Source organism: Falco cherrug, chromosome 15 (genome assembly GCF_023634085.1).
Source record: "Falco cherrug isolate bFalChe1 chromosome 15, bFalChe1.pri, whole genome shotgun sequence".
Lineage (NCBI taxonomy): Eukaryota > Metazoa > Chordata > Aves > Falconiformes > Falconidae > Falco > Falco cherrug.
In genome coordinates, this window is record NC_073711.1 from 15,939,142 (window position 1) to 15,953,134 (window position 13,993).

The 13,993-nt window shown below is 40.9% G+C and overlaps 1 protein-coding gene across 1 annotated transcript; it reads left to right on the plus strand.

Moving 5' to 3' along the window:
* Positions 1-1,766: 1,766 nt before the first annotated feature.
* On the plus strand, positions 1,767-13,452 carry VGLL1 (vestigial like family member 1). Its single transcript, XM_027800879.2, has 6 exons — positions 1,767-3,431; positions 6,012-6,075; positions 6,910-7,139; positions 7,717-8,133; positions 10,248-10,307; positions 10,979-13,452. Exons 3-6 carry the CDS (start codon positions 6,929-6,931, stop codon positions 11,017-11,019), a joined length of 729 nt encoding a protein of 242 aa, XP_027656680.2. The 5' UTR covers positions 1,767-3,431; positions 6,012-6,075; positions 6,910-6,928; the 3' UTR covers positions 11,020-13,452.
* Positions 13,453-13,993: the final 541 nt, after the last annotated feature.

The window sequence follows — 13,993 nt, forward strand, 5'->3', positions numbered from 1 at the left end:
AAACAATGAAAAATTTTATAAATTGAACAGAATTTTTTTCACAAAAGTTAAAATCACTGTTTTGAAGTATGATTATTAAAATCTTGTCATATAAAGCAGTAATGTTTAATACCAAATGCTAACAAATCTGAAGTTGAACAAGCTGAGTTGCTTTTAAACTTACATTTTTTTCCTGACTGAGCAGCATCATAAATTGGTAAGAAGTTAAAACCCTAATGCAGTTTTCACTGTATTCGTTCTTTAATTAAAAGTGCTTTCTAATGGTTTGTCACTCATTAGAAGTGACAAAATCAAATTTTTGCTCAGTTTCTAGTATTTCTTTGGTTCCAATCCCAGTATACTGCATGTTCCTTCATCCCTAGGCTTTTGGCGAGAGGTTTGTTTTAAGAAAAGCTGTCTCCTTCCCTCCATATATTATGCAAACAATAACTAGCAGCAGGTTGAAACAATTTGTGGATAATCCTTGTTGCTCAACTTTGAACTAGATTCCTCTAGTTGTTTTTAGCTAATTCAGTTGTTTCTCTAGCTGTTTTTACTAATTTGCACAGGGTAACGAAATGGATGTGAAGCCTCTTAAATATAACAGTGGGGAAAGAGTATTAACCGATACTTCAGCATGATTCAGCAAAGATAATTGCTTTCTTAACCACGCAATACAAAATCAGTTGCTTAGCTTCAAGATACATTGGTAGTTTGCTTTACAATCAAATGCTGTTTAGTGGTTTGCTGGCAAGGTAATTGTATGGAGTTACAAGTATTTGTCAGAGAGTACGTGGTTTGAGGAAGCATGGCTAAGGTAGGCATCTGGAAGCAAAAAGCCCCAAAAGGAAAGGCACATAAGTTGTAGCAGGTTCTCGAATGTTCATACACAGCTGTAAAGAGAGAATTAGTTTCATTTTGCATCAAAATGTGTATCTGTTTCTCCTGCTGACTTTTTTTAATGACTTTTTTTAATTGAATTTCAGTCTCTCGTACAACTTACATTTTGTATAAGGATTGCAATTCACTTAAAATCATTAGTATGTTAAATGCAGTGCATTTTGGCTAAAACATGTCCTAGACATTATTCAGTTAAGGTTAATCCATTTGCAATTACAAATCCTTAGCTTAATTCACTTAAAAAAAACTTAAAGGTATTGGATGCTTCATAGTAACCCGAACTTGCCTTTAAATTTTCCAGTAAAATTGATATCCGTACCCTGAATTCTTGAACTGTTTAACCTAACAAAAATCCTTAAGAAAAAAATAAAATATTACATCCCTATAGCTTTTAATTGGATTTTCAATTCTTACTTTTATTTCTGAATTGGAGGAAACATACTGCAGTATGATAAATGAATTATGTAAGTTGTGTACTTGTGTTGATTTGACTTGTGTGTATTTTAGTGCTCATTATACAAGGCTTGAAGTCTTACTGTCAGGATACTCTGAAAGTTCTGTAAAATATTTATAGAATTATGAAATCTTTTGCAGCAAATTGTTTTTTGCTCATTCTGTAATATGAAAGTATATTGTTAGATTAAACTTTTCAGTAAGATGACTTTGGAATTTTTCTGACAGGTTATTTTCTTTCGATAAGTTAAATTGATCATTTTCATTTATCCTTTAGAAAACCAACATTTAAAAAAATAAATCATATTTGAATAATATCTAGACCTGTGACAGCATCTGAGAATCCTCGATTTGTCTTCAATTTTGTTTCTTAAAGGGGTTGTGTTTTATACTACCTTTTTAATAAACAAACTCCTGAACAAAACAAGTCTTTTCTGATCAGTTTTGAGATAATTTATTTGTCTGACTTTTTTTCCTCAGTAAAAGATAACCATAGCATTCAGTGCACAGTGACTTCAGCTTATAAAGCGTGTGTTAACATGCCGGAGCTTTCCGACTGGAGTCCCGTAGACATGTTGCTAGAACTGTAAGTGTTCGCAGTGGGACGTGGTATTTGTTCCCTCTCTGTGGGTTTTGCCTCCAACTTCGTTCTGGCTTGGTGTGCTAACAGACCCTGCATAGAGCGGGAGTAATGACTGTAGGCACCATAGTTACAATTGAGATTGTAGCAGGATTTTTATTGGTTAAGGACAAGCAGAATTTCAATTTTTAATTTCAGAAATGAAGATTTTTTTTTAAGAAAAATTTTTCTTCAAACCTTGACACTTTGAATACTTAAAAAGCACTGGAAATCAGTTGTTTCAGTTGCTATACTACAAAGGAACAAGGAGGATGATCTTTTACCCAGTAGTTCTTTGAGGTGTTCACCTAGGAGCTTTAAACTGATGCCATCTAACAACCTCATGAGTGCTTTAACTGCCAACTTAAGAGGTAATTCTTGAGTGAGGTCTTGAAAAGCTTTAACAGAAGAAACCTCTGCTATATGAAGCGGTTTAGAAGAGGAGATCAACGAATGATGGAGGTGTTGAGGGCACTTGCCCTGCTGATAGTCCGGAATCCCGTCTCACAGTGAGGATGTGCTATGCAAAGTGTGTGTCAATAAAAAGACTAAACACGGTCCAGGGAAGTCTTACAGCCTGGTAGTTAATTTGTTCTGGGAGAGGGCAGAGGGTGGATTCATAGCTATTTAGGCAGAGGGAATTGGATTGTGCTCTCCTACTTTCTGGGTGAGTAAACAAGCTAGAGTGTAAAAGTCATAATGTCACCCGTTTGATGACTAGTTCCCCAGTGTGTTTTTCCAGCTGCGACTGGCAAATCTGACCCCAATTCAGCATTCTGGAATGGCTTGCAATTTGGTAAAATTCCTACCAAAAAACCAAACAACAACAAAAAAAACCCACACCAAACTATCTGTTTCTTCCTATAACACGGAACAAGAATGGTATTTTTATTTTCTGAAGATTTCTTCAGTCATTTAAACAGATCCATCAAAGAGGAGAGAGAGAATTGCTTATCCAGTTTATCAGGGATGGAGACAGGTGATCTTTTCCTTCTTGTTGATGTTACCTACTTAATACTGAATATGATACAGTCTGGCACAGGAAAATCCTTTATGATCCTGGCCATGTTTGGTTCTTGCCATAACTTATTTATCATCTTCCTCTAAACTCTTTCCAAAGTCCAGACGCTCTCTTCTTTATTGTGTACACATTGTCATACAAAAAAAAAAAAAAAACCCATACCCAAAACCTATTTACAATCCTATTTTCCTCATTCCTGAAACCTCCTAACCTGGTTGACTTGTTGGAGTGCATTTCATGCATTCTTAGCAGATAGGCTGAAGGAAACGCCTAGTTCACTTGCAGCTAGAGGCTAGAAAGCATGTAGGGAGTTCATGAACGTTGCTTGTCTCCTCCTGCAGTCGCTGGAGAGTGTACATAGCCTGCTGGGGGAAGGATCCCAAACTGCCGGACGCGGCATGACCGTCCCACGTCTGGAAAATCCTACTGTTGTAACACCGCTCGTGACAGTGAGTTAAGGTAGGAGAATTCAGTGAGAATTTCAATCTATGGTCACTGACTTTCTCAAATGTTCCCCCATTTGAAAACTACTTGCAAAAAGAAAACGCCTGTTTGTTAAATTGTTGCTTAATACTTGGGAAGTGGATTTTTTAATTTTTTTTTTTTAATTTAAACTGGTTTGGGCTGCATGAAATAGAGAACAGAGAGTTCTCTGTCTGATGATACAGCGATGGGAGATGAATACTATTAGCCAGGGTGGGGAATGTGAAAAATATTGTAAAGTACTGTCACTTGTGAGCAGTCAACAACGTCTCTTAAACCTGTGTTGAGCATGAATCTTTGTCCACCCGAAGGACACGTAACTTTTAACAATTACACACATCATTGCCATGATGAACCCATTCTGAGAGTAGTGTGAGGTGAGCTGAGTCTGTTTCATCCTGAGCTCCACTTCTGCTATATTTTGACAACAGCTTGTGGCAGACACAAATTGGAAGGATTTCTGCCGGTTTTTGCAGACTTCCTGCTGGAAGATGGAAGAATGGGAAATTCAGGTAATGAAGACCACAGTGCCCCAAATCTAAGTCCTGAGCCCTGGGACATCAGATTTCTCATGTGTATATGGTCACTGAAAGGACTGAGATGTAACCTGCGTTATATCCAGCCTTCTTATGAGTGCTTGTTGGGAGGCATAAGAAGTTTTTAAGGGAAATGAGAAAAAAAAATAGATAAATGACCATTCTTTCTGTAAAAAATTGTATTAGCATTTTTTTATTTATAATTGTTCTAGCATTGTGGTCACAATTCACACAAGTTCAACAGCTGCTACACACCAATAAAGGAGCTTACAATTAATGTCAGAAGCAAGTTAAGCATGTTAATAAAGTGGCACAAAGACACAATGGCTGGCTTGCACTGAGTGAGGAACAGGAAAAAGAGACCTCTGGGCCAGAGGTAACACTTTTTAAATTGTATGTTGATCTGTAGTGGTGGAGCAGTGTAGGAAGAGCTGGTTTGCTTGCTTGCCGTCGAGGTGGCATGATGGAGTCCATTCTCAAGCCATATGGCTGCTAACGACTTTGCCAAGCTTTTGCTGCTTGGGTTGGAATTTTCAATGGCAAGTGTTGGCCTCCAGCTGAGCAACCAGAAAGTTTCTTCACCTAAACCGTGGGTTGCTTTCTAAAACAGGACTGGGAAAATATAGTGTCTTTTCCTGTGCTTGAAGTTCTTCCAGTTGTTTGGCTGGGTTGTGCTTGTTCCTGCTCCCCTCATGGGCCTTTGGAAGGTGCCTGTAAATTGTGAGGAAGGGTTTTCGGTTTAAGTTTTCTGTGTTTTGGAAAGTTTGGTCAGTTTTAAAGTTCTGAAAGATTGTCTTCTGAATCAAAAGGCTGTTATAGAGTATCCCCATGCATTTCCTAACTGGTGACCAACCTGTATGTGTCCTATCCCCACCGTTGTGTTTAGGTGGACCGGAGGCTGGAGCCACAGAAAGGATGCAAGAAGGACGATTTCTTAGATGAGGACTGAGGAACTCTAGAGTTTGAATGTGAATTGGTAGTTGACAACAGGTGATTAGGGCTAGCTGAGCAAGGGACCATGAAGGGGGGAGAACTGAACAGAGAACATGGGGGAGGTGGAGGTAACAAGCAAAACCAGACATAGAAGCAGATGATAAACAGGGGCAAGAAGTTTGTAGATGAAGGCTTAAGCATAAAAAGGGTTAGATTACAGCTAAATAACCTTAAGCCTCATATTTCTGAATATCTGAATACTGGGCTTTGCAGCCTGAGCAGTCCTTTCATGTGTAAGAAATAGACCGTCTTTGCTGCCCTTTGAGATGAGTGCAATGTTTACTGGGAAGTTTCTGAGCATTAGTGTGTGTGTGGGGGGTGTTAGAAAATAAATCAGATAAATGTATTGGAATAGGTTAAGCAACGCTGCGTATTGTAGAGTCAGTGGGATGGAAACACCGATCTAATGATTCAGTAGGTTTTGTGTGATACAGCTGTCTATTGGCCAAAGGTTTCCCCGGTCTCTGAAAAACAACAGCCTTGGTTTTGCTACCAAGGTAAATGTTGCTGTTATGCTATGTGGTGTGATGAGCTGACAATGAGACTGGAAAATTTAATAGAAACAGCAGGCACTTCTCACAACATTCCTAACCAGAGCATTGCTAAATATGATTCTGATTACAGCAGAACATATGAGCTCTGGTTGCGGAACTAGCTCCCCTGCGGATAGAAGCTACATAAATGCATAAAAACGATGCTTTTCCAGGGCAAGCAGTGATGTGCCTTGTCCTACCCTTACTATATCTGGCAGCAGAGATTTTTAAGGAAAACGCGAAGTCTTACAGTCTTCTGTTGCCTGCAAACTCTTTTCAAGTAATTCCTGCCTTAAATCCCTAACTTCTGGTTGAACTACAGTGTGTGTTTTAGCAGACTAGCTACTAAGTTATAAGCAACTGGCAGACCCACCATGTTGCTAGGTAAGTTGTTTTGAACGAAAAAAGGTTTTTTGGTTTGGGTTGGGTTTTTTTACTTGAATTTGCCACAATTTGAGTTTCCAATAATTTAATCTAGTGTCTTTTTCTAACAGGTAGAGCAACTAATTACTCTTGGAAGTCTTTTCCTTGTGGAGGTCTGTGCTGACAGTGATCAAGGTACTTCAAACTTTACCTTATCTAAAGTTGTTGTTGTTGTTGTTTTAACCTCCAATGAGTATGTTTTCTTGGTTGGGGTGGGTTTTTTTTCCCCCCACTCTGTCAATATGTTTTTTGAACAACGCAAAAAACAGAGTTGGGCAAAGCATTTTGATAAGTTCACCTGGAACTTCACCCACAGCTAACACCACCTCTGAATTATTTGTCGAAGTGCTTCAGTTCTTTCAGCGCAGTTCCATCCTCAGGTCATATTTGCACGGTACTAGGTCCTAAGTGCAGGGTTATAAAGGCAGGGTGAGAAATGATGGCTAGTGGATAGATGTGCCCATTTTATTCTTCACTAGAGCAAATGCTATGGTGTTGACAGGGAACTTATACAAGGTTGGTACCCGTCAGGCCCTCTGCATCTCTGGACCATTCAGTGCTTTCAAGGTACAGGATCCCTTGCTAAGGCTGCGTATTGTGCAGTTACATCAAACTTGGAACTCACCAGTAAAAGATACTGCATTGAATGAGTTAAAGACTAATTGTACTCAATTTGTCTGATTGGGAGACGTGCACTCCCATCACAATTCTGAAAAATGTAGTATGTATTTATTGAAAGGTTTCTCCTTCTATTTTATACTTAAAAGTATTTCATATTAGAAGTATATAATAGGGAAATGGGTAAAGAAAAGGTGTGTGGAAGAAGCAGAAACCCAGAGAAATAATTTAATCTTCCTAGTAACAGTTCTTCTGGCCCTGCTAGTTTCAGGAGAGAGATGGGCTCACCACTGTCTGTGCACTTTAAGTTGAATAGTATTTCTCTGACCAGTCTGGGTCTTTTTTTTGCAGGGACTGTTCGTCGTTGAAAATGGAAGAGACAAGGAAGCTCTCTCCAAAGCCATGTAAAAGCAAAGAACCTGTGAAAACAGAATGGGGATCTCAGAGTGTTGTATTTACATATTTTCAAGGGGATATTAACAGCGTGGTAGATGAACATTTTTCTAGAGCTCTAAGCAATGCCAAGAACCCACAAGACCTGAGCGCAAAGCACAAGGGCGAGACTGCTGTCCTGAAGAACGGTGAGCTGCTTTCCATGTCTGAGCATGGTGTTAGATGGGGGTGACTAGCTTTCGCTAAGGAATTTAAGATGCAGTGTGCTTAAATGTGGAACTCTGCACAAACAGAAAGCAAGAAAATCATGCTGACAAAGCCCTGGATTATGTAGCTGGGACTTGTGGTAAATCCTGTGCATGCTGGGTTGCTTCTCAAGTTCTTCATAGGCCTGTTGGCAGGACCGGGTCCTCACTTTTCAGATAAAAGTCTCCATTGCTGTCAGATGCATTAAGTGCCTTATGACTGACTTTGTTATCTTTGCAAAAATATATTTGTCTAAGCTTGCAGTTGTTAAAAACCTGCCTATGCTAGTGGCCTATAAGAAAACAAATGTAATATTATTTTAAAGTATTGGTGGTGGTGCTTTAGTCTGCTTTTTATATGAATTTGTGATTGATTTTTAAGATGAGAAGCACTAAAGTAAAAATATATTTCTGTAAAAATGAATACGCAATCTGGTGGCATTCTCATCCATTGGAATTTGCCTTGGAAAAAAGTAAGAATTGATGAGTCTTCAGATGCTTTCTTTCTCTTTTTAAGTAGATAACATGTCTCCCCATCAGTGGAATTTCTCTTCACCTTGCTCCAAACCATATCCATCATCTTCTGCGACAAGCATGCCAAATTCTGGTCTGAATTTTTCTGCTGCTGGTATGGCAGGCCAATACCAGCCATCAGCTCTGCGGAGTCATCCAACGCAACCTGCGGATTTATGGCCCTTCCCTTCAATTGGGACTCCCAGTCTTACAAGTTCAGCGTATCATCATGCCTTGCCTGACCTGCACGTGGTAGATGAACCGATCTCTGGCAGGAAATACGGTTCTCTTCTTGGACTTCTGGAACAGGAAAGGTGCCTAACATCCATGCAAGAATGTACCATGAAGCAACACTCAAGTTCTGCTTGTATGACTGGACCTGCTAGGTTACAAAATATAAGTCAAAGTTCAGCTCCTGGGGGAGGTAAGGAAATACCATCACTTTATTCTTTGGTGGCATCATATGTAAAGAGACAAAATAATACCATCTGTTTCTAAGGCTCTCAAATTGGAGCCATCTTCAGCCCAGCTCATAGAAATTTTTTTTCAAGAGATGACCCATGGTGTGTAGTGTGTTACTTTGGATTGATGAACTGTATGGTATGGCTTAATCAAAAAATACGCATTGCCCACTTGCACAATATTTTACCTTCTGGCTTAACTTAGGGAGGTATTTTAACTGAATATAACCATTATTCACAGTGCTATCAGGATCTCTACCTTAGAGGTAGAAGGTATGGTGTGTACCACATGCTCCTGTATTATGACCAGAAAGGGATGGCCAGGTAAGAGCCCTGAGCAACCTATCATACTGTGTAGGGCGTTACTGGTGCTCTGAATTCAGGATGTGACACTGCAGCCCTTACCAGAAAGGTCGGGGGTTTCTCTCCCTCTCCACTCTCTTGTCTGTAGCTGGAAGGATTAGGGTAAAGGGGCTGGTGGGCCCACCTTGCCTGTTCTCCCAGCTAATTGCTTTTTTAAAAATTTTTTATTAATTGCGTGTCAAAGGCTGTGTTTGCTCTCTGCAGTGGATTTCCCAGAGCTAATGCAATTCACGCAGAAGCGATGGTTGTTGCTTATTTATTATTAACAATTCGTAGGAATCCCAACCCTTAGGTACTACCAGCACACACAATAAAGATGGCTGGTGAGTCCAGGCCATTTCCCAGGAGCTTATGACTCCATAGTATCGAGGTGTCCTGGATAAAATTGCTCCGCTGTGAGTAATTTCTGCCTTTGAGAAGCTCTCTGGGATCAAGCCTGCTGGCCAGAGCCCTGGTGCCCTGTTCGGGTACATCTGCATTGCTGTTCCTGGGCGTTACCCAGATAGTCAGCTTGGCACCGGTCTCCAAGAAAAAGGGTTGTGAAATTGTTTTGGGAGTCTGCTGGAAAAATACAGTACATCCTACTTGGTGCTTCTAGATAAAAAGGACCAGGCACGTGAAGAAGCAATCCTGAGTCTTAGGTTTTGAAAAATAACCGGCTGTGGAATACCTACTAGTTACCCCGTTTCTAATCTGCATCAGCAGGAATTTGGCAGAATGGGGGCTAAAACTAGTATTTATATCTGCAAGCAGTCTTATCCACAGTCCTCTTTCGAGGTGTTTTGCTAACTTTTTCCTGCTGGAGTGTCTAATGCCTGTCTCTGTGCATAGAAAAGGGCAAGTACGTACGTCTTCAGCTGGAATACAAACTTTCTGCTCATGGTACATAGGTAGATTTAGCTAAGGCTGTTTGTGTGTGTGGCACAGGCACGCACCCCAGACTTCGTGCAGCTACTAAATGTCAGTCTACTTTAAAGACAACGTCTGGACTTCTAGGATTTAATTTAAGAACACGGTTAGGTGCCCTTTTCCCCCAAGGGGGCAATGTGGGCCTATCGAGGCTTGAGAGCCCCAGGAGCCAACTCCAACAAAAAAGATGTTTCATGAAACTAGTCTTGGGATCAAAAAAAGGGGAGCAGTGCTAGCAACAGTGGACTTTTTTTTTTTTTTTTCTTCTTTCTTTTCCCCTCTGCAAAACTTCAGCAAGAAAATGAGCGGGGAAGAATTGAAAAGGAAATTAAATAGCTTGATGTTCCCCAGCTATCGTCAATTAAAGCCTTTTCTTTAAGGCTGTTTGCAGGGCCTTTCTGAATATTTGGGGAGCTTCATAACACCACATGTATAATGCCAAACACGCTAATCAAGCAAACCAAAAAGAACAGATAAGAAGTAGCTGGCCCATGTTCACAGGGAGGCTTTGGCAAGCCCCTAGGATGTGTGCAGCTAGTCTGGCTGTGCGAGTCCCTGTTTCTTGGCTCTGTCTGTTAAATATACTTCTTGTTGCGCTGTGTCATGTTTAAGAACAGCTGATATTTATATTTGTGAAAGTGTATGTTGCTGTACCAGACAGCACAGAGCTCCCCAGCACCTGTGCTATAGGCTGGGCTGCAAAAGCACAAGGTTTATTTAGGAACTACTGTCTACTTTTAGCTCTGTGTTGAATCTCTGCTCATCTCCAGTATTTTATGGTGGTTTGTTGTTTTTTTTTTTTAAGAGAGGAAAGCAAGCTCTTACCAAAGCTCAGAAAATCCCAGTGTAAGCCATGGCACTGCAGGTGAGTAACAAAACCAGCAGATTTGGAACAAAACAGTGCTCACTTATGACAGATAGCTGCCTTGCTTAAGCATGCGGAATTAAAGATGCTTCCCTGCTTGCTTCCAGACTGTATTTCAAAACCTTGTTTTCTTCCCACCTATAGATACACCATCTCCTGTAATTACATTAACAGAGAAGAAGGAAAAGATCCTATTAAAATAAGATACATGATTTTCTAACCCCATCTGCCTTAGTTTTTGTGGTTTGCCATCAACCATTTCACGATGCCTATTTGGCACTGGATGTCAAAGTTTCAGATCCCAGAAAAATAGGACAGCTCTTGCTTTCTATCTCAAGCACCGAGCTTCAGGCTGAAGTCCCTGTTGGACCTGTGTGCTAGATTACTGCAGTTTTCACCAGCAAGCCCACCACGCTGCTAGAAGGGTTGTTCTAAGAAATTATTCCTGAAGTATTCAGGCTTCCATATTTTTATTAGTCTTTGAGACTGTCATACCCTGATGTCGGTTCTTTGACGTGCAATGTTTTGGGAATACTTTGGATGGGTCATTCTGGTTATTCTAGTAAGGGCCATCTTGCATCAGACCCAGAGGTGCAATTCTGTTTCACAACATCTGAAGAGATTGCGTGGACCGTGCTGTTTGACTGTCCTGATACTGCTGTGTCTTTCAGGTATTCAGATTCATGACAGAAGACAGGATTTGTACTTCTAGCAACTGGATGTTTCTACTTTATTCTGAACGAGAAAGTTCTTGCTGTGAACTTTTATTATTTGCAACTGTGAATCAAGAAGAAATGAACTGCAACTATTCTGTGCTTTTTCTCTCAGTTGGAAGAATACGTGTATTAGTTACTATTCGGGGAATGCAAAATCATCTTTTTCTACTCACTAAATAATTTCTAATAGCAGTGGTATTAAACCTGACAGTATGTTGTGAAGAAATACTGTCTACTTCAGGCTTTTCATGTAGCCCTCTTGAAAGAACTCCTAGCACTTTCATCCTTCTGTGTTTTTGTTTACCATCTCTTGATAAGAAGCACAATTTTTATTCAATGCAGTTGATAACTGATAAGTGCAGGGATGCAGTTTGCATAAATTCAGTGCTGCAGCTTCTTCGCTTAATTTAATATCTCCATATCGTTTAAAATAGTTTTAGACCATGGGCATTTAGACCATGAGACTTACAGATCAGCAAAGCACGTTATTCTATTTGTTTTGAAATACAGTAATTTGTGATCATACTCACATTCTTCAGTAACTATATAATATGCATATGCCCAAAGACTATTTTGCTTCCCATAATATATAATCATCCTCTAAAAAAAGGTGAATTGACACTAGATCTGGGATGAAATGTGGATCCTCATGGGATGCAATTAAAATACCATTGACCAAAAAACTGGAGGTGGGAATGGTCTATTTTCCCAGTCTCTCTGCAGGTATAAAAAGTTTGTGGGGCTGAATTTTAAATTACTGAGTTTGAAAGGCTTGGCCACCTGAACAAGGAAAAATCAATCCCTTCGTGGTAACTGCATCCCACAGACCTCGGAGTGGCTGACTGGGGGTGGTGTCTGTGCTCCTCTGTGCAGAAGTGGCAGCTATGAACTGTATGTCGATACTGCACGTTCAGATTCGTCCCCCGTCCGTCGCCGTCCCCCCCCCCCCCGCCCACCTCACTTCACCACTTGCCCTTGGCAAATATGTTTGTTGAAGCTACTGTGAGTAAAACCTCATGTGACTGATGTTTAGGTTTGTATATGTAATCCCTGCAGTAAGAGAGACGGCTTAGCCTTTATGGTAAAACCTAAGGATAAAAAAAGATTTGGGCGGTTGTTCTTTTCCTTCTCCATTATCTATCGATTTATTTACTATAAAGGAGCACAATTAACTTTTTCTGACAGCTATATGCAATTGCTTAAGGAAATTTGACCTTTGAGATCCTAGAGCTTGTGATTTTGTAGGACAAATCCTTAGCCAGTATAAGTGTTTGTGACTGTTTACACCACATATCTCTATGCTGCCACTGGTCTATGTCAGTTATAATACCCTGTGTAATTTTATAAATAATCTGAGTTCAGCAACTTTAGATGTTTATGGTACTGTCTTAAAAGAAAAACTGAGAAAATATCATCTTGTGCCTTCCAAGTTTGCTCTAGCAAATACATGAGTTAGACCAACCTGAGATCACATACAAGTGGACCTATTTTAACTAAATTAATAAAAGGTAGAGCAACATCCTGCCCTCCCTATAGATGAGCACTGGAAAATCACTTGTTCTCAATATTTCTGCCAAATTGCCTTTTTTCTCCTTTAAGTTTAGGAATACCTCCCCAAGTAGTTTTCTTCTGCCATCCCAGATCACTTAATTCCCTGATTTTTAAGGCTCCATGGAAATATAATCTGACTTTCTCTTTGGGCCGAAGCAAAGATTTCCAAGCCGTACTCTGTACATCTGTCTTACTAGTGTGTGTTGTGATTCCAGTGGAGTTACTGCTTCAAAATAGTGGAGTATTATTTTTGCCTCCCTCTGCCATTCCTCCTAAAGGAAAATGCTTAAATAATTTCTCTCTAAGGTCTGAAAAGACATATAACAGTATATTTCTATGCTCTTAAAAGGTTTTCTTGGAACGGTTTGGTCCTGTGCGTGTCACAGCTGGGAATATTCAAGGTGACTTATAAAAGCCTGTGTTTCTGGTGAGCTGACCAAGTGGGGCCGGGCAGTGCGAGGCAGGGAAAACACCCCTTGGTTTTATAAGCACATGACTTACTGCAAGGACACCGAGCACCGGCAGCTCTGCCTTGAGGCAGTAATGCTTTGAGCCACTGCTGCAAGGTGTCCTCACCACCTGGTTGAGTGTCACATCTGGGAAAGGGAGCCAGTGCCCGGGCAGCCCCAGGGCTGGGGGTTTATCCTGGACCCCCCCGTCAGCGCTGCGAGCCACGGTCTGGGCTCCGCACCAGGCACAGGGGTGCCTGCTCTTCTCCCCAGCTGTCAGAAGAATGATGGCTTTGGGGCAGAGGGCAGGGGGCAGAGGCTCTTACTGCTCTGGTGTTTTATCTTGCACCACCTCAGCAACACGCACCCAGAGCATGCCTGGGTTTGTCAACGTCTCTATTTTCTTCTGCAATAAACATAGTTAACCTACCTGTGCAATTTGCCTTTAATGATTTAGTATGAATAGAGGTTTGACCATTTCACAGAAGTTCCCTACGTTAGGTATGCTTTTATACGTATATTTTATATATATATATAAAATTATATATACATATATATTCCTCTATGCTATTGTTTGTCCAGAGGGGAGTGTTTCTTGCTTTTCTGCCCAGGCTAGCGCCGTGCTGCCATGCTGTCGTCACGCTCCAGCGACAGGGTCTTCATTCCCATTCAGTGCCTGCGCTCTTTCGCTCGGGACTTGGCAGACAGCACGCTGCCTTCAGCAGCCGCCATCTGGTACTTCCCACGGTTATTTTCGGTTCCTCCTGTGAATGCAGCAGTCGTGGTGGTGATGGGAGGAGAGGAGATGCAGGAGGTACCCGTTTCAACAGCTTCCAGCTCTCCGGATGCTAGCGCACCTCTGCAGAGACCACACAGACGGACAGAAGGACAAACCTGTGCCTCGTGTTGCATTTTCTGGTAATTTGCTGACCCTGTGGGAAACCACTGTTTTCCCTCACTTGGGTACTGT